The 20,694-nt window shown below is 39.4% G+C and overlaps 1 protein-coding gene across 1 annotated transcript in view; it reads left to right on the forward strand.

Annotated features, from left to right (window-relative positions):
- Positions 1-940: 940 nt before the first annotated feature.
- Positions 941-20,694, forward strand: part of VAT1L (vesicle amine transport 1-like) — a 56,958-nt gene continuing 37,204 nt past the window's right edge. Inside the window, exons 1-4 of the mRNA XM_009573163.1 lie at positions 941-1,029; positions 2,959-3,088; positions 7,139-7,354; positions 18,503-18,645. Of these exons, the coding sequence (XP_009571458.1) occupies positions 941-1,029; positions 2,959-3,088; positions 7,139-7,354; positions 18,503-18,645 (578 nt within the window). The remainder of the gene's footprint in view (positions 1,030-2,958; positions 3,089-7,138; positions 7,355-18,502; positions 18,646-20,694) is intronic.

A 20,694-nucleotide genomic window follows, 5' to 3' on the forward strand; every position in this document is an offset into this window, starting at 1 on the left:
AGAAAGTCAGATTCAAAGATACTTCCATGTTTGATAAACTCTGCCTCCAGAGATGCACAGGTAATACAGTCTATGCAGTTCACACCAATATCCCTGCTCTTTCACAGAAAGGTTCTTGCAGAACCCCTCTGTCAATGTATTGATCTTGGTAATTCCTATCCTTCCCTATCTTCATTTGCATCCAGCTCTTGATTTAGGATTAAAAATACACGACCGCAAGAAATTTTTGTCACTGGATCACATTGCATTTACACTTCTCCCTCTGCATATGCCCTTACTTAAAGTTCAGGAGTCACTTTCTGTGGCTACACACCATAACAGCCTATGCTGGTTTGTACGGATACAAGAAATAAATTGTGCTTATTCTCTAAAACTATCACTCTTCATGAGACATATTCTCTTGTGATATTCTGTGCAGCCAAACTTCCCTTTTCTGGTGTCTGCTGTAGGTTGAATCTCAATGAAGGACTTGATAAGGTTGGGTGTCTTGGAGGTAGTTACTGAACTAGCCATTCCTCTTTGGGCCCTCCAGGTTATTCAAAGGAAAAAAAAAATATATATAAACTGCTGTACAACGTAATTGTGCTTTCAGGTCTCTTGGTGTTGATGAGGCTTGTTCAAATTTGGCAGATAACATAAAATAACTTATTTCTGTCCTTACATGAAAGTGGAGAAGAATGGAAACAAATGCATGTATGAGAGTAACAGGGATGTGACAATACATAGACATATAGGAGATTAAAGATGAAGTGAATGAAGAGGAAACTCTCTGGAAAGTGACTAGAAATGATTAGAAATGCTGGTCAACACTCTATGTTCCAGCTAGTAATTAAAATGATAAAAACACGTGACTTAGTTATTACATACCTTGTGTAGTGTTTTTTCCTTTCCTTATCACACCTATTCTAGTATCAGGTCTTGTAAGTTCATTGTAATAGAGATGAACTCTCTATTTTATCTAATATTGCTGCCTTTTATTGAGGATAAAGACAGACGAAAGAGAAATGGAACTGGAACAGAGCTGAATTGGTAGTGTTATGTTGTTAGATGCAAAAGTGAGTATGTGCCCTTTCAAAAATTGTCTGACAAGTTATTTCGTAAGAATGACTGTTTCTAGAAAGAGCTGCCATAATGTATTTGTAATCATATGTCATTATCAAATAGCTATGGTCTTTGCCATATCCGTCTGCTTGTTGCCTACTTGTTACGATGTCATGGTGTGTGTTCCTACACAGGCATCACAGTTCTGCCTCCAGCTGCCTTTTCTTGCAGGAATGTAGAAAAAGTTACCTTTTTGTAAAATGCTTATAGTGTGGAAAGATGTATTCAAAGATCATCACTGAAGTCAATACGCAGAGGCAATGGTAGCCACCATGTATGTTATGGGTTTTTTGGTTTTGTGGTGTTTTGTCCCCCCCTCCAAATGATGACTGCCTTGCAAGCATTTTGTTACTTGGAATTTCTCTTTCATTATCAACATTACAGTGGCAATATAGGAGGTGGTCTTAGCCACTGACTAAGAAGTGGCCTTTCCAAAATCATTTCAAAGCTCCTAACTTAATTGTGCTAGACCCCTTCTAACCTTCCATATGGTTAATGTTATGAGCTTTGTGTATGAGCATGTTGGGGTATTTTTTTGGTTTGGTTTTTTTTTTTAATTTTTAATTTTTCTCCTGAGTTTGTCAAGCTAGACTGTCAAAGTTATGTTTTTCAAAAATAATCTATAATCTTGCTTTTACAGAGCTAAAAGTTGTGGGTTCAGATTGCTCTTAAACCCTCCACCACAATTACAAATATTTACATTTGGTGAAATTTCCTTCTCCCCCACCCCCCCCCCCCCCCTCATGAATACTGTCTTGTCTTCGTGCGCTGTGTCTACTCTGTCTTTTTGTTTGTTGGGTCTGTTCAATCCGTATGTGTCTTATTAGTATCTGACTAAAGCTCCATCTTATAAATACTTGTGCACATCAGTAATTTTATGTATCCAAGCAGTTGCTGGTATCGTATGCGTGAGTAGGACTGGCTGTGTGCATAGCTTCATAGAGTCGGGGGAGTTAGCATGCAGCAATTTTGGCTAACAATAAATACAGGGCTGTGTTTTGGAACAACGGATTAATGCTGAAATATATTTTAGCTAGTTAGGAGTTTTAGAAGTTTTAACTGTATGTATGGCATTTGTGCCAGTAATCAGTAAATAAACACAGTACCTCTTTTGGGTGTTTTTTTGTGGCTGCCTAGAAAACCACAAAATTTTGTTTAGTGAAATTAGATAGCATATAAAAGACAAAGAAAAGATGCTCCAAGATTTTTTGCAAAACTGAGACTACAGGGGAAGACCTGTATTTTTTCTAAGCAGCAACCCTGAGGGCTCCAAAGACGTAAATAACCTTTGCAAAACTACAAAAGTGGTCCAGGAGGAACAGTTTTAAAACAACAGCCTATCTGATACTTAATAAGTTCATGTCCAAGTTTGGACTCCTGCCTGGGATGAACACAAGATTCATTCCTGGAGTACCATCAGAGGTTAGGACAGTTATGTCAGGTTGCTCTTGGCTCAAGACATCTATAATGTCTGAGGTTTGGGTTTTTCTTCTTAAATAGAACTGGGTTTACTTGCCAGCTAGTAATGCATTAATAGAAATCATAATGTTTCACTGTATTGAATTTCTAAATGGCCGTTGTGAATTTCTACATGTGACTCCTGAACAGTCTTGTAAGCTTTGGGGCTAATGACGGATATGGTTGCCTTGCATGTGTACTCTTCTGCCCGAGGCCTGTAGAGCACAGTGTAAAGTCTATTCCACGCGTGAAGAATGTGAATGTCTGCTGGGTCCCTCTTATGCTTTTTAGTGCTGCCCTGAAGTCTTCTGGCTTTCCCATTACTCAGGTCAAGTTTTCCTCCTCTGCTTTGATCTGTGGTAATAGTCTTGATTTTATCTTTTTTCCTGTGTTTTGCAGTGGTTTGAACTTTATTGATCTGATGGTGCGACAGGGGAATATCGACAACCCTCCTAAGACACCACTTGTTCCTGGGTTTGAATGCTCTGGAATTGTAGAAGCTCTTGGAGATAGCGTGAAAGGATTTGAGGTAATACCGTCGTTATTTGCAGAGCAAGACTAAATAATCACCAGTTCACTGAGTATGTTGTCCCTAATCCTTTCTGTTCTGCCAGTGACAGCAGCCTTCACCACCCTGTTGAGATTTGAAAGGGCAATTTTTCCTTGCTGCTTCCCAAGCATGAGAATGACCTCTTGAATTAGTTTCTAAAGCCACCGCTGTCATCTCCTTCAAATCCTTGCTGGAAGGGCACTTGTGCCATGTGCATATCCAAATGGCTAAGTAGGAACTGGAAAGCATGACCGATGTGCTTTAAGAAAGTAAAAAAAATTGAGTTAACTTGTTAAATTTCTTTTCTTGGCCATGTTTGCTCTCATCGTTGCTCTGTTCCTCGAAGCCCATGCACTCCTGATTCTAGTTCCAACTTTTGATCTTAAGTTAACAAGACCCCCATCTACAATAAGCATTGCTTCTTACAAACATGTGGATTCAGGAGATGCAGTAAAATTGGGACGCTGATTCTGGGTATGTGACTTACTCCAATCACTCAGCAAAAGGATCTATTTCACCTAACAGAATAGTGATAAATAACAAATAGTTAATGTATATAATAAAGCTTTTATAACTGGTTGGCATTATGTACTCTTCAGTATCTCTTATTACATATAAACAGCATTGTGTCCTACCTCCTATACCATTATTGATGTTAGACTTCTATATTCCCTCCAATCTTGCACTTTATTTCCTAAGTAGATAGGATTGATGTGCATTAACTCAGTTTTTATTTCAAAATTTTTCTGTCTTAGCTATTTGCTGAGTCAGTCATGTTATCAAGTAATTGCATTTTCTGAATTCTTATTGTATATTAAGGCAGTTACCTAAAATATTTTTATTTAAAGGTAGCATTTTTGCTCTTCTAGAAGAGCTGTAAAATTTCTCATTTGAGTAGAGATAACGACCAATTCAGTTTCTAGTAGGGCTTCAGTGATGAGCTCTTCTTAGGACATTTCTCTACCTTCCCCCTCCTGCCCCCTTGAAACAAGTCATAATCTTCTGGTGCTTTTTGTGACAAACAATAACTTTGCTGTTTGAAAAACTCTGTTGTTTTAGTTGTTCCGCTCTAGTATCTGTGTTTTGTAGGTATGCTCCATACCGAAGAATATTCTGTGAAATATTCTGTGAAAGGTGTATAGAAAGTCTCTGCTCTAGATCAGCATTCTCAGTTTAAAAGTTCTTGCTATTTTTGAAGGGCATCGTGAGGCTACAGCATATGGTGCTTGTTTGAAAAACATTGCACCTGACTGTATATACCAGGTCTCTTTCAAAGTTATATCTTTGTTCTGACTATAGAGCATGTTTGTACTCTGGTAGTCCCTGAAATTCAAATTCCCTGAAATTGAAACAAGCCGTGGTATTTTATTTTTTGCATATAATCTGCATAGCCATGGTAGTATTTGAGTGATCTAGAAGAAGGGTTGACACTCAGAATAACTGCTGTGCACAGTTATGAACCCATCAACAGGAGAACATACCATGAGGAAGATGAAGAATATTCTGTCAGGTTTTTTTATGGATTTCTTGCACAGAATAGGAGCACGCCAGATGCTTCTTGTCTCCTTGACATATGCTGTTACCACTGTCCATAACGATGGCAGGAATGGTAAAGATTGCACCCTATATCTTCTGACCTTCTTTCCCTTTGTAGATCTCTTCCAGTTCAAGTCACGTTACAGTCATGGGGATTTCATGCTGTGGAAAAACGTGTCTTACTGGCCTGTAGCCGTCAATCTCAGCCAGCTGAGATATTGCCAGCCGCTTATTGTCTTCACTTGCTGTGATTGCGTTATGACAAATGAAAGCATTGAATGGCAATCCATTTTGGCGGTGATGTGTAAGAACATATTTTACATTGAAAGAAGGCCTTTTTTATGGAATAATGGTGTAACTGCCTATTCCTTCTCCCATTAAAAGAAAAAGCTGATTTCTGCTAAGCTCAAATGTATCAGGCCTGATCTCTCTTTAGTTGTGGGGATGATTCTCAGGAGCTACAGCCTAATCTGATGTGATGACTAGGCTCTGTATAGTGTTTGTAGTGAAACATGGTATTTATTGTTACTAAGAAATCCCTTGGGAATCACAAAGAGAGACTTTCTTTTTGGTAATAATTTTCTGCATTCTTTTTGGTAATCATTTATGTTTGTTTGCAAGGATATAGGACACATTAACACCTTCACTTATTAATCCTAACAGACTTTAGATTTTAGACGCTTCTTTAACAGCAGAAGGGAACCACAGAGTGGTTACCAGTGAGGCATTGTTAATTTGCATGTGTTTTTCAAAAGGAGGCGGCATTTAGGTGAAATTGGAATGACAGTTCTGTTTCAGCATCCTCATTCTAAAAGAGACAAACCCTTCAGAACTGTCAGCAGCACCTTAGCTTTTAGCAAACCCACAGTATCCCAAAGCCAAAGTGATGACAACTACTTCGGAGACCAAAATGTGCTTGTGCTATAAACATTTGCCTGAAGGTAAAAGTGTTGTGCTTTACTCCATTACTGTGGAAAATTGTTGAAATAGTCCAAAAACAACCTGTAGTATTTCTAAAGCATTAGTGGGTATTAGAAGAACATAAGAGAGAGAATATCAAGCAGATAAGCAAAGGTATTTTAGAAGGACAGCTTCTGTTAGTTTTAGGTAAAACATGAAGTCCTGAAGTTTCGTGCTATTCCTGCCTTATTATACTGTGGCTCCATTGAAGAGCTCCTTTAATGGTTAAGGATGCTGTATTTGTTGGTGTATTATAAAAAGGCAAAGAGGTCTAAGACAAGGTAAACAATGCGTAGGGGCTGCTGGGGACGAGCCATTATCGAGAGTTTGTAAGAGTCGTGCCTGTGAAGGTTTTAATATATATTCGCCAAACATTTGCTCACTGTGGCTCTCCCTAGTAGCCCCAATAGACCAATTTCTAGTTTTATGCGAGTGTTGCTTTCCAAGTCTGGTTGTACCCCTGCAGGAGCCTCGGAGCTCCTGTTGCCCTGTTATTATTCTTGTCCATCTGTGGGGAGTCACTATCTCCATTTTAAAAACCTGAAGTTGCAATGAAGGCCATTATACAAATGTATGAATTTGATGTCCCTGGACCTCTGAAAGGTTCCTAGGAGCAACCTACTGTATTGAATACTGTATATTTCTCCATAGTGAAATACCCTTTCACTACTATATATTTTCCAAAGAAATTGAGTAGAGAAATGTTGCATTCAAAGAGAATGTTTCATTGCCCCTTTAAATCCTGTCAAATTCACTTTGTAGGCTTGGTAGTGCCTCAGAATCCAGAGGTATGTTTTTGATGTTTAAGGTGGCTTATTTGAAGTTGCAGGATCAAATTCTGCTCTGATACATGGCTGTACAAATGACAATCATGGAAATGTTTTGGTAGAATCAGTTATTAAGATAATAAAAATAGGGAGTGGATACAGATGGTGGTGTCTTCTAAACGAGTGGTTTCCGAACCCTTTCATGTGTCCTATCTACCAGACTACAAGGCCACCCCTTCTCAATCCGTAGAGAGGAAAAGTAGCTCTAAATTAGTGTGAAGACTGAGAAAGCAAAGTGAAAATTAGGTATAATTTTGTTTATAATGATATTGATGAGATGCATGGAATAATCTTTTTTCCTTTTTCTTTTTTTTTCTTTTGTCTGCAAGCAAATTTCCTGGTTATTAGTAAGAATATTATTTTCATTGTTTGCAGCCCTATTTGTTATTTAGGAGCTCTGCTAGCAAAAGATGATCTGTATTAGTGATGATGGAAGACTGCTCCATCAGAGAAGCAGTGTAGCAAAAAAGAGGAGGTGGATTTAACTTTGGATATTTTTGTTAAATTCAACTTTTTGAATAAATACAATTAAAAAATGGTAAAAGCCCAAAGCTGAGCAGCTTAACTGCTATTTTGCCAAAGACGTGGAACACCATTATCTTCACAGTCAGTCAGTGACCCACAGCTTGAACAGGGAGAGTTGCAGGTCTTACAAGCTGCTCTCTACGGTCTCAATTGCAGCCGTTGTTTTCTTCCTTGTTTGTAGATTGGAGACAGAGTCATGGCTTTTGTAAACTACAATGCATGGGCTGAAGTAGTATGTACCCCGGTAGAATTTGTCTACAAGATCCCAGATGACATGAGTTTTTCTGAAGCTGCTGCATTTCCCATGAACTTTGTAACTGCCTACATGATGCTCTTTGAAGTTGCTAACCTAAGAGAAGGCATGTCTGTGCTGGTTCACTCGGCAGGAGGTGGGGTGGTAAGTTGGAACTTTTCTTTCTTTCTTGTCATCAAGTAACTGAGCCAGTCTAATGCATCTCGATTTCTGAAATGAGCCAGACCCTGCAGTTTGATTCGATATCAGACTTCCCTATGTGAGGGATTGCGGTGGGAGGAACTGCACCTGTTTTTGCATTAAAACGCTGATGTGAATGGTTGGCAGGAGCTTTTGGTGAAATAAAAATGTTCTGATAACAAACTCTACCCAAAACCCCCTCCAAAACCCCCTAATTGGTTGTTAGAGATCAAGGAGCAAGAGTTGTCCCAAACATTGCGTTTCTGAATTTAGGCACCTTGTACTTCTTCTATGTAAAAGAAGGCTGTAATGAAAAGGATAAATAAATCGACTCCCTGCACAAGGTATATGTAGGTAACCATAATCCTCCTTGCAGTAAATGGCCATCTTGGAATACTCCTCCAAATACCATGTGCGAGTGTGTGTGATGCTTTCTCTGTGAAAGACTTTTTTTTTTTTTTTTTTTTTTCCTTTTCCCTTTGCTGTAGTGGGATTGAAAGCAATGAAAAGCATTATCATGCCAACTCTGAGGAAAATATACAAATGCTGAATTTGAGTCCGTGGTGGCTGCTGCATGTCATAGTTTGGATCATTAGTAAGGAGGCGTTGCATTGCATGGGCAGAGCAACAGTAGGATGAATTCAGTGGAATACCAGGCCACACATGAAGTAAAAAGGCAGCATTTTGTGTTAACTATCCTTTTAGGAAATTCTCTCTCCTTTGGAAAATATTTAAGCTAGTGCAAAATATTAAGATACTGACAGGGGAGGTTGTTTACATTTGGAATTATGCAGTCCTTTTCCATAAGACAGATTTTTATGACCTGAGAACGTTAGCAGATCTCAGCCTTTCAAATTGTAGTACCTCTTCTGTTTTCCTGTTATGCCTTATTTATGCTAAATTAATATTCTCTAGTATACTGAGGTCTGGTGGGCAGCCCCAAACACCTTATCCCTAATCCTGTGTGCCCTTAGACCTTCTTTCAGGTTCTCATATAAAAGAAGACTGTAATCAAAGGAATAAAATCATGAGTTCCCTGTACAAAGTATTTTTAGCTAACGATAATCCTACTTGCAGTAAATGGTCCTCTTGGAATACTTCTGTAAATGAATGGAATTTATAATCGTATTATGCTTCGGCACAGTACAACTTAGAGCGTTATGGCTGACTTTATTGTTCTTTAATACTAAATTTTTTCATGTGGAATTTAGAACTGTTAAAGCAACACGAGGCCATACATTCAGGGGGACTGTATATTCTACAGGAATTGAAGGCTCAGCTTTAGCTGTAAGGCCATGTGCCCAGCTGACACTGTACAGACCCAGGCTTTGCATACAGAATTAGGAAAACACCCAAAAGTAATCCCTGCGCATATGCATGTATCTAGAGAAAATGAACTCCTCCTTACTAAGATAAAGCGTCCTTGCTAAATTTCTTTATTTTTCTCTTCCTTTTTCTAATCTCACTCGCCTCTGTTATTACTTCCTTCTCTTCCTGAAGCACTGTTAATGCTCTACCAACTATCATGTAGTCGTCTTCATTAGTGTCCACCCTCTGTGCTGGGCTGTTCCTGTGAGGAGCTGCTGGCTTCCTCTTTTATCGCAGATGCTTAATGAGCAGCTTTTGACTGGTCCTCTGCTGTGGCTGCTTGTGGACCTTCTCTGAGAGAAGCTAAAGGAAGGTGGGTCAGGTTGGCTGCCAGGAGAACAAGGAGAAACCAGATCCATCACCTGCGAAGTAGTTAAATAAAACAGAGTTTCCAAGGGAAAGACCAGAGATGGAGGAAGCACAGCCAAGTTGGCCGGTGACTGATAGAGGTCTGTGTACGATCCAGGGGGGACTGTATGTAAGAGGGGGATGGAGCTGGCTGGCCTGCAAGGCAGGATGCTGATCGCTGTCTCACTGCGGAGAATGCCTCATGCAACCTGTTGTTCCTTGTAAGGGAAGAGCATGTATAGCTAGTATTGGAAAGGAAAGACTTTTCCCATTGCTTGATAGGTCTTACAGGTAAAATATCACTCTGGAGATGCATGGAATTTTTTCTTTCTGCTAACTAGACATAAAGATTTCAGAGGGGTCTGTATTACTCTTTAAACCGCTCTAATAATCTGTCTGTTAATCCTTTAAAAGTTTTAACAGCCTCAATCGAACAAATCACTCTCACAAAGTTCTTAGTTAATAAAACAGAAAACTGGCACTGAAATCGCTATGGGAAGAGGTATTTTTTGTGCTGTTGCTTTAATAGATAGAAGGCCCATTCCCATTTTCAGCAAGTAGGAAACCTGTCCAGTTTGTTTCTAAATGTCATAGAAATTCCAAATACTTTAATTAGACAATAGGCTCCCTGTGGGACCAGAAGTTTGTAATTGTTCCTTTCTCATTATGCAAGATCATTATTTTAGCTGCTTCAGGCAGTTTATGAAAAAGAACTTGTTGCTTCAAAAATGTTTGTGAGGTTCTTTGTTCTGGCTCCCCAGCCCCCTTTAGGAGGATCCTGCAGCTTTTTCAACAAATTGACTCAGGGAAAATTCTCTAGGACCTTTACTTATGTATTGCCTCAGTTTATTTATGTGGCCTTATTGTTCTTTATAGATATTTTTGGTAGTGAGGTAACTCTAGCAATTGTCTTCCCGTCTGTGCCTGGGGTATGATTAGTATGTGACGGTATCCTTTAATGTCTGACAGGATGCTTTAGATAAGTCAGTTTAGTTGTTTCCAGAAGTTCCAGGGGACATCAGAAGGTGATGTAGAGGAAGAGGAAAGGTACCAAGATAATTTATCTTGAAAAAAGTCTTATGTACCTGTCTCTCTGTTACAGATGCTTGAATCCTGTTCCATATACCAAATGAGTACCCTCCCTGCTGCCCACTCAACTGAATGGGCAGGGCATCATGCAATCTTCTCTGTTCATGGTAGGAAACATGGCTAGTTGTAGGGAAGCACCTTGTCTCTCTGAACCAGGAGGAGAGAGGTAGACACTTACAAACTTCTGACACTGTTGGTATATTGTAGCCTTCCATTTGAAGAGGAGAACCTGCTGCAGTGCTTAGAAAGGGGGTTTGAAAGGAGAGATGGCATTTGCTTTTGTTTCCTAAGGCTGGCTTTTTGATTTTGATTGTTTGGAAAGGGGGCTGGTTTGGTTTTTCTGTATCTTCTTTTTGTCTCTTGAGATAGGGGCAGTTAAGAGAGACTCTCAGCTCTCAACCTGGACAGTGAAGTAGGCTGGAGAAATTTTAGGGGCCTTCTAGGAAGGCGTGGTACAGGCTCACAGTTGCATTGCATGATTCAGTCAGACTTCTATGAGAAATTAAGACCTTGCAAAGCATTCTGTTATCATTGCTCGAGCTGCTACTGAGCAAGATCTAACAAGGACAAGGGTTGTTATACGCTCTCTTTCAGGCCTCTGCTTGGCAGGATGCTGAACGCTTCTGCTTAAACAATTATATTGAGTAGCAGGGCATTTCAATAATTAACAAAAGATATAATTGTGTAGTACAAATAGAGTTTAAATGCTTAAAGCTACGGAAATGTGTAAGTGCCCTTCTGAACTGATTGCTAAAATAAGGAGAAAGTCAGCTAACACTGAACTTCAAAAACTTCCTATTATCCATACATAGAAATTAATGCTCAGAAATGAGTTTGCAAGAACGTATGACTTACTGTAGGACATATATTGGCCTATCTTAACTGTAAAATGCTGTAATTAATGTTTGAAATGACTGTAAGACAATGGTGGAGTAGCTCCCTTCACAAATATACTCCCACATCTTTTTTTTTTTTTTTTTTCTTTTTTTCTTCTTCAAGTGAAGCAAAGTGGCGACTGAAAAAAACACACTGAGAAAACTGAGCAGTAGCATGCACCCCGCTGGGACTGATCTGCTGTATGAAGCAATTAGTTCTTTAAAATGAAGACCGTTTAAGTCAGTGCATTCAATGCAAGTCACAACACAGGCTTGTATGAGATTATAAAGTTGCTCTTAAAAGTATTAATGTAAACTTGTAAACTGTATCCTGGATTAGTTGAATTAGTATAAATACAGGACTGTTCTATTAAAAAACAAAAAACAAACAAAAAACAAAGCAAAAAAACTTAAGCTCTTCTCTTCTGGCTTTAATAAATCCAGTCTCTATCTCTATAGTATCTACCTAGAAAAGGAATTCTTTCAGGGATTTAGATTTGTGAGAGACAGCCATTATGCCCATTTGCTTGTTTGTTTGCTCTTTATGTACTTCCCATTCTGAATATTTAGAGTACAAAACTTTGGTCATTTACCAAGGTTGTGTAAACACTTCAATTTCATCACTTAACCCCTCAAACACAAGGCAGAATTATTAGCCAGCTCTTTAGCATTTTGATCTTACAGATGCTAAAATTAAGCTGCCTTTCATGCAGGAGCATCGATTGCTATCCTGAAGCTGTGATCTGACCTTCCCTTTCAGGCTCAGCAGCAGAGGAGGTGCAAGCAGAGTAAGTTACAGATGCAGCTCTCATGTTTGAATTTGAAGGGTAAATCTGACTTGGCAACAGATTTAGGTCATCCTGGCAGGACTGGTTACTGCTTGGCAGGAACCCTCTTTTTTATTGTGTCTCCCCTGCATAAATTGCAAATATTTGAGGATGTATTCCAAACTGAATCACTGAAGTGGTGATATTTTATCTGACAAAGAACTGGCACTCCTTAGTAGATCTAGTCACCCACTATCACAGGCTGCATATAGGAACCTTTTCAAGAGAATTATCAAATTTCTTCTTAAAAAAACCCCTACGTATTTATCCCTTCAAATTCTCTTTGCTCTGTCTGGCTCAGTGAGAAATCTTTCTCAATTTCCAGAATTTATTTGTGGCCAGTTAATGTATCTTTGTTCTTCTGCTGGTGTTGTCCATTAATTAAAATTAGCTATTCTTTCCTCTTGGGGCACTTCTTTCAGATATTTTTGGTAGGACGTATATGTGTATATGGCTAGAACAAGCTCAGAATCAAATCTCTCCTTGGCCTGTGTTTTTCAGGCTGAAAGCAGGTTTATTTGTTCATACCCCTTTTTTCTAAGGCCAGATGTCCGTTTCCTTGGTCATCCTACAGACACTGGTCCAGGCAGATACATACACATTTCCTGGGCTCTGAGCTGGTTGGCAGCAAAGCAGCAGTAAGCTGGTATGAAAGCCAGAGCCTTTTAAACTAGGTCTCACAGCATCCCTGATCGTTTTAAACATTGTATGGGTAGACTGAATTTAGGTCTGTCTGCACCTAGCGGGCAGGAGCACATTAAATAGCACTCTTGTGTTTGAGTCAGTCCTTCTTGAATGTGAATAATTAGAATCTACTCTACTCTTCTGATGGTCCCGGCCAGCATACTGAACAATGGCATTAATACTTCCCACTTCGCTGAAATCTTTACCCGATACCTCCCAGGACTGCACTTGCTATTTTCATATTAGCAGGTCATAGCCATTCTGCATTTGATGAAGTGCTTTCCTCTTATTCCATCTCCAGCAGCCAAGGAAGGGAATAAATCAGCTCACACAGAGCTCTATGTAACCAAGTCTAGGCTGCTTTAAGTACCCAAGCTATCTCACTTAAAGCCAGACAGGGTATCTTGATGCTGAATGCCCTGTGCCGCTGAATGCCTCTAAAGCAATGGATGTGCTCCCTCAGCAGCTCAGGAGAGTCCCAGTGCCATGCCTATGTCTATTTCCAGACGCTGCCTCAGAGCATAATCTGTTAATCAAACACAAAAGCCTGGCGAGTCATACACAAAAAGCAATTTCCCTGACCAAAGCAGGCTGCAGTCTCTGAAGGCCTTTCTTTTTGCCTCTCACAGCCCTGCACTCCCCAGAGGACATGCCCTTTCCCTGAATCCCCTGCTGAGTCATGTCACAGACGGGCAGTGCTTAACTCTTCCTTGGCTGTTCTACCTTTTCAGATAGAGCTTATATCCTCTGGGCAAGGATCTCAGCTGGGGTATGTTGTCATAGTTCCACTAAACTGAAGAGTATTTATACCAGATGGAGATTCAGCCCTGAGTTTTGGATGCACCTCAGCTGCACAGTTTTGCAAGGGGGTAGGAAAAAACACACCCTGCAAATTGTCGCAGGAAAGAAGAGATTTTGAGGGTAAAAGAGATGATTATCTCATGGTGACTCTTTCTTCCCCTCCCTCTACTCCAAAACTTATTTGTGGAGCACTGAGTGTAGCAGATGCTGCCTTACACTTGTTCAAGAATCACGTTTCAGTTTGTCCGCTCTGCAATGTTCACCTTAGTGTTTGGTTTCCAATTTCCTCTGCTGTAATTGGAAAAACGACACCTTCAGGAGATGGAGTGTTGTGTATCTGACTTCTCCTAACACCAGAGAAAAGTTTTCCTGGATGCCGAAACCAGGACACAGGAGATTAGTAAATGTTTTCCCTTGCTGTTTTCTTACTGTTTTTGTACTTCGTACCACTTTCAGATATGGTTATGTGGCATCAAAGCATTTTGGAAATGTGGATTCTCTTCACGTTCAGTTCCAGACAGGTTTCTTGTGCAAGATTAAGTCTGAATGATTTTTTTTTTTAAATGCTGTAGCACCTCTGGGCTGCAAAAATATATCCTAGAAATGATAATTTCTTACTGATGCTATTGGTTCTAGTAGATGTAGTTTTGCAGGGTGGTATCTTTTAGATGGTTTGTTCTCTCCTGCTATAAAGCTGGGCTCAGTTTACATGATAATAAGCAAAAAAGATGCTTTCAAGAAAGTATACTGTTCTGTAACTGCTGTAATTCAGTGCACAGCTTGCACAACAGACTGAGGTCTGCTTGTGCCATTAGGTCAGACCCTTTCAGAAATCCACTAACTTATACCCCTTATTTATATTTCATCTAGTGTTAAGTTAGTATTAATAAGTTAATTAAATTAGTAAGTTTTCTTCTATTAATGCTTTTTATATTGACTTTTAAATGTCAATGACTTTTTTTTCCTTTGAAATTGTTTAAGTGCACAGAATAGTCTATTTCATTTTTACTTCTTAAAAGAATGGAAAAGTAGATTTTTATGTGATTATCTCAGTATGAGAAGTTTCCAGTCCTACAGGTTTAAAGTTGGATTTTAAAGCAAAGGAATGTAAAGAAATCTCAATCTTTTTACTGGATCTAAAACTACTGTAAGCATATCCATTTATAATAAATTCTGTAATAATTATACGTGTAGATTAGGTTCAACATACTGATTTTATAAATTGACAGGATACCTTGAAAAGGAATCCATCAAACAGACTTTGAAGCTAAAGAGACATGAGACTCCTATGCCAAATCCAGTATTAGGAGACATGCTTCATTTCCACAGAACGCTTTAATCCAAGTTACTATTTTATTTGAGGACTCACCGTGTGGAGTTCTGCATGATAAATAGTATATAAAATATACTTTTTTTTTTTAAAGGAGATTAATTCCATTTTAAGGGAATATTTTGTAACCATGTCTATCCCTTCAGTGAAGCAATTGGTCAGTTTTTTCAGACTGCTAAATCCTGTTAAAGGTAAAATTAATTGTCCAAGTGAGAATTATTTTTTGCCACTTACTAATTTTCCCAGGTTCAGGAAGCAAGAATCTAGTCTATACTTATACGTGGAAATTTGCATCATATATGAATAATTAGATGTGTGAAGAGTTTTATTTTCATTCTTCAAATCATGCTTATCTAATTAGACACCTTCTTGGAAGGTTTTAGAGTTCATACACTGTTTCTGATAACATGGTGCCTGCTTCCATATCCATGTGGTCTCCACAGTGAAAGCTGGTAGCAGAGATTATGTCGTTTTGTCTGGGCAGCGAGGAGGCAGAAAGCCCTCGTGTCTCTGTCTACCACAAAGCAGTTTTTTAGGAAGCGAATGGCTTTGGAATCCAAAAGACAGGACAGGGCTTGTGTGCCCCTGTGATCAAAGGATGCTTCCTGGTGAGAGTGCGCGGGGGGACAGGAGCCGGCATGGATACCTCGCCTGCGCCTCCACGACCTTGGGAAAAGGATGTTCTCCCTTCCAGCTGCAAAACCCTTTGTGCATACTTCACTTGTGAACTATGGACATTCTGAACACCGGGGCCTCACATACTTGCAATTAAAATGTATAGCCCTGTAAACACTAGCTACTAATCCAGAGGTAGCTACATGACTTGAGGGATTAGAAAAGAGAATTAAGAGTGACTTGCGTAGCCACAGTGCTGTTTTGGAGCTTAGTCGAATTCCACAGAAATTAGTGAAATGTTTGAGTTCATAGGTTGAGTTCAATTCTCCTGTTTTGGTGGGGAAAGCTTGGAAGGGGAAGTGGGGAAAGACCATGGGGAAAGACAATGAAAGGTCCAGTATCAGCCTTTATTCCAAGACTTCTGAAATATGAATACTAAGAATACTTTGCACAAAAATAGTTAAGAGTCAACGTCAAATTCAGATCTTCAGAAAGCTGTGGAAGAATGTTTTGTGGAATTGCCTCAAAATACTTCGGTGATGTTGTTCATCCAATTATAAAAGTACTGGTCATATGAGTCAGTCTTAGGCTTTAAATATCTCCAGAAAGCTGGAAAGTATTCTGATCTGGGGTTTTAGGTTAGCTTATCTCTATAGGGGAAGGGAGGGGTGTACTAACGAGTTTGAGTCAGGAGGAAAATAGGTTGCACACATCCTGGGTTTTTTTGTGCATTTCTCCTATTCATCAGACTGTCAGTTTGTTAAATGTTAATCATCTTCTGCAGGATAAAAATCAACATGTTTTCTGCTCTAATATTTGACCTTTTAAACATTCAGTGGTTTTGATTCAGGATATACTCATTATCCCTCGCCTTCCCAAGTTAGATTGAAAATGCAGAAAACTAATTAGAGAATAGATCAATAATGTCAGAATTTCACTCAACTAGCATAGACTATAACGTACTGACTTATCTAAATCACTATGGGTGATGGTTTTCTGGGAGACACAGAAAGTGAGAAAAGAGGATTGCTAGTGAAAATGACTGAGAAGAGGAGAGATACAAAATCCAGATTAATTTTTTTCTTGTAATTTTATGTTACAATATTTATGGAGACTAAAACCTGGGCTTCAGAATGAGACGGTAAGTAATAGAGAAATGAAGTATGAGAAGAGTGAAACATTTTCTGCTCCGTGGAAACATTGCACCTTGTGAGATGAGGCCCTCAGGAATGGATTTTCCTGTGATTTCTGAGAGATTAGGGATTCCAACCCAGGGAAATGGTGGATGATTTTAAAAAGAAAAGGTCATTTATGTTTGGTGTTGAATTTCCATGCTATGAATCAGCATTCATACCTGAGTCCTGCTATAAGTTTCTCTGAGCTGTTGGACAGGTTGTTCAATTTGCTGTATTACTGCATTTCTCATCTGTAAAGTAAGAATGAGAATGCATCCCTTCTCCTGCTCTCTTCTCTGTCTGTTGGTACCTGTCCAAAGGATCACATAAACTGCACCTTGCTGTGTAGCTGTTTACTGACTAATCCAGTAGGAAACCAATCTGAAACTCCTGGATGCCACCATATATAAATAATAATATTGTCCTCTCTTGCGATGTTCAGCTCAGAGGATTGTCACTAACGATTACATTCAGCCTTATATGTGAGGATGCCAAGGCCCCCAGAGTATGCAGGGTTATCTAATTAGTCTACTGTAAATAAAACCCGAGCACTGATTACTGGTATTTACATACTAATAATCAGGGTTTCTGTTTGGAATGAGCAGAAGTGTGTTTATCCATGGATGATTTTACTGGTCATGCATACAGTTTACAAATGATAATCTTTTGGCTGTAAATATAAGTAAGAATCTGCTGAATTCCATCAGATGTTATTTTTAGAATGGCAGTGCTATTTCTTGCTTCTGGGTATATCCATGTAACTGTGCTAGCTCCAGTGGAATAATGTGGTTACAACAAGAGGCATGATGTGGCTACCAAAAGTCTGTCTTCCATTTGTTAGTGTGTTAAGAATAAAACAAAACCAAGGGTTGTAAAAAGATGACCTATTAGGATCTTTTTTGAAAGCCGGATGGCTCAGCATTTATGCAGTGCTTCCCTTCTTCTCTCAGCCTCATGAAATTAGAGGTTTAAACTTAGAGAAGTTAAAGCCGCCTGGGGCCCAAAGCTGCAAAGTCGAAGTACAAATTCTCTATTGCCCCAAGTCCTACCTAAACACTGACATAACATCTGATTGACTCCACTGGATTCCTGCCCATATGCAGAAGGGATGTGCTAGGAGAAGGATTTTCCTATACGTGCTCTAGGCCATTTTATCCCCTTTGCTGTTGATCAGTTTTCAGGTTGGGGCACTGGCCTAAGCAGACCTGTTAGTGTGACGCAAGGCTATTCCTGCACTTTGAATAATCAGTAATAATAATAAGAGGTAAACCAGATTTGCTTTACTATGCAGTATTTGTTATACCAACTTGCTGTCTCCCACTGAAACCGTAAGAAAATGTGGTTGCATAGGAATGGTAGACTACATGCTGTCCTGGTACTGGCTACACTAGACCTTCTGTATTAGGATTGCAAAAACCTGAAGCATAAGAGCTGTATCTGATTACCAGAGGAGCCACTTTTACATTACGTGCCAGAAATTCTGTTCTGGCATCAGGTGCTGCAAGGCCTTCCCCGTGGGCAGAGAGGATTTGAATCACATGCGGAAGCAGTCAACGCTGTTCTGAGATACGAAGTGCAAAGAGGACTGCTGATGTTACTCAAGGGGCTCTGGGCAAAATGCACACAGGATGCAAGTAGCAAATGAGAAATATTTCTCTAGCACTCTTTGAGTAATCATTTTTTGATGGTCCTTGTAAATTAACGTCATTTCCCTTAAATTACACTGCCTTTGTTAAAAGATCAAGAAGAACTCTTTTGCAATACAATTTTTGATACATTAAATTACTTTTATCCCTGCAGTTGCTTTGTCTTCAGAATATTCTTTTTGATTTAAGTATATTTTTTCCTGTGGCTGAACTGCATTTCTGGCAAGAAATTAGTTTGGGAAGTCCTTGCACATGTTTGGTCTTGGATTTTGCTGTGTCATGAGTGAATTGGAAGCTGCAAAGTCTGTCAACCAATTTCCATGTCAGTGAACTAACATCATAATGTGTTTGCAGGGTCAAGCTGTTGCTCAGCTCTGTTCAACTATTCCCAATGTTACTGTTTTTGGAACAGCTTCATCTTTCAAACATGAAGCAATCAAAGACTCAGTAACTCACCTGTTTGACAGAAATGCAGACTATGTTCAAGAAGTAAAAAGGTAATCTTTTATTTTCCTGAGTAAGGGTTGTATAGTATCTGGCAAAATACTAAGAAAGACACCGGGCTGATCATATTTATGGGAAGAGATTACATTTGTGAGTTTGGGAACTGTAGTTTATTCCAGATATTCCATCTGCCCACTACAAAGGGCAGGATAGGAAGCATCTCCCTATTTCTTTATAAGCAACATAAGCTTTGTTAGTCCATGTTCATACTTGGACATCTGTTGCGAGCAAAGTAAATTAAGTGAAAAAGAATAAATGTCGTAACAGAAGGATGTACTTGACTATTATCTGCATGTGTACTAGCTCACTGTAATGCACTAATATTTTCAGTGGATCTGTAAGTTATCCAGGTTTTGGAGTTCTCTGGTGTGTTTCTATCTGCCTCGGTTTTTATCCTCTGCCAGGGATTGATATCAGAGCACATGATGTCTGTTTTAATTTCAGATCCTTAGATTTTGTTTGTTTGTGTTCAGATTAGAATCATCCTGTTGCCTTTTGAAGTCATCATGTCTGTTTCTATTTACATGCTTTCAAATACTTTGTTTTCCAATTTGTCTAACTGTTTTTAGATATTGATGTTGATACAGGTGGCAAAACTTTAGAATTGATAAGAAAATCTTAGTAAAAAAATCTTTTTGATTTTACTTGTCAGATAAGAATGATGTTTTCCCTTCATCTTGTATCTGTCAAAATACTAGATTATGTAGCTGGACATAAAACAAGAAATTTCTCAAAGGGGCACCCCAAGGCAGTACAGTTGACAGGCTTCCTGTCAAACTTATGCATTCCTCAGAGTGACATGCAAAGTCCCAGAAGGTCTCTTAGTACGAGGATTACCAGCCCTCAGAGAGAGCCTTCAGTATATAGCAGACTTTTGTCTGAGCTGTTAGCGATCCAGTCTGGTGTTTGAAGAGAAAGCAGGGTGTCTTGCTACTGTTTCTGGAGCACTCCCAAGGGCTTAGGAGAACATCTGAAACAATCCATCACAAAGGACGTTTTATACCAAAGGAAAATTTTACATGTGGGAAGTTTCACCAAAAAAGATAGGACTTGTCCACCATTTTCTTACAGCTCAGAAGAATTGCAGCACGTTTCTTCAGCCCTTTGATAGCTTTTCTCTTGGGGAAGTATACATACCTCAGTGTTTTGCTGCCCCCGGAAAATTGCTGTAGTGAGATGAAGACTGAATTCTAGCAGTCCCCACTTTACAAACATTGATTCAGCAATAAAGAACACTTGAAAACATTAATCAGAGTTCAGCACCAACCTTAATCCTAACTCTTGGCAGGGGCAGCAGCAGATCTGATCGATGTGGAAGCAGACACAACAGAAATCAGTGCTTAAGAGAAGGGATAAAGCCCCTTCAACTTCTGATAACTTTATGATTGCAGATAACAGTGGCTGCTTCTGCCCTTCATCAGGACAGTTCTTTTTGGGACAGTTCCCTGACACCACCCCTGACTCTGTGTAATGGACCATAACTACTGAAATCAAAAGGAGATCTGGTTACGAAGGGGTGGAATTCTGCTCTGTTAAGTCTGTTAAAATCCTTTTGGTGATCCTGCATTTTCACATACTTTTTCACCTCACAGTAGACCAATGAGGCAGAGAACTAGTGGGTACAAAAGATAAAATGTAGATGCAACAAGCTAGTTTGTGCTTCTTTCCTGGTATAGAGTTGCATAGTATTAGCACAATTGATAGTCCTGATTAAAAGTCAGAATTGGCACCCTGTAGAATATGCCAGTACTCTGATTTGTTGCTCAGATCTGTGTATTTTCACTGCACACGGGGGGGGGGAAGTACAGTAGTAATTCTGAGAATGCTATAAAGACAAATTGTCCTTTGAAAGAGGCAGTGGGGAGAACAGTAGAATTGTTTGGTTTGCTGGGTATGAGCTGTATACTATGTTCTGCTTAAAATGTTTGGTTGGCCAGCAAGGAAGACAGCTACTCTGCATTTGCCTGCTGCACACTGGGTCGGGGGAGTCCTAAGGGAAGGGGAAGGCTCTTCATTTGTTGACAGTTTGTGAGCAGGAAAGA

Source organism: Fulmarus glacialis, unplaced genomic scaffold (genome assembly GCF_000690835.1).
Source record: "Fulmarus glacialis isolate BGI_N327 unplaced genomic scaffold, ASM69083v1 scaffold38472, whole genome shotgun sequence".
NCBI classification, from domain to species: domain Eukaryota; kingdom Metazoa; phylum Chordata; class Aves; order Procellariiformes; family Procellariidae; genus Fulmarus; species Fulmarus glacialis.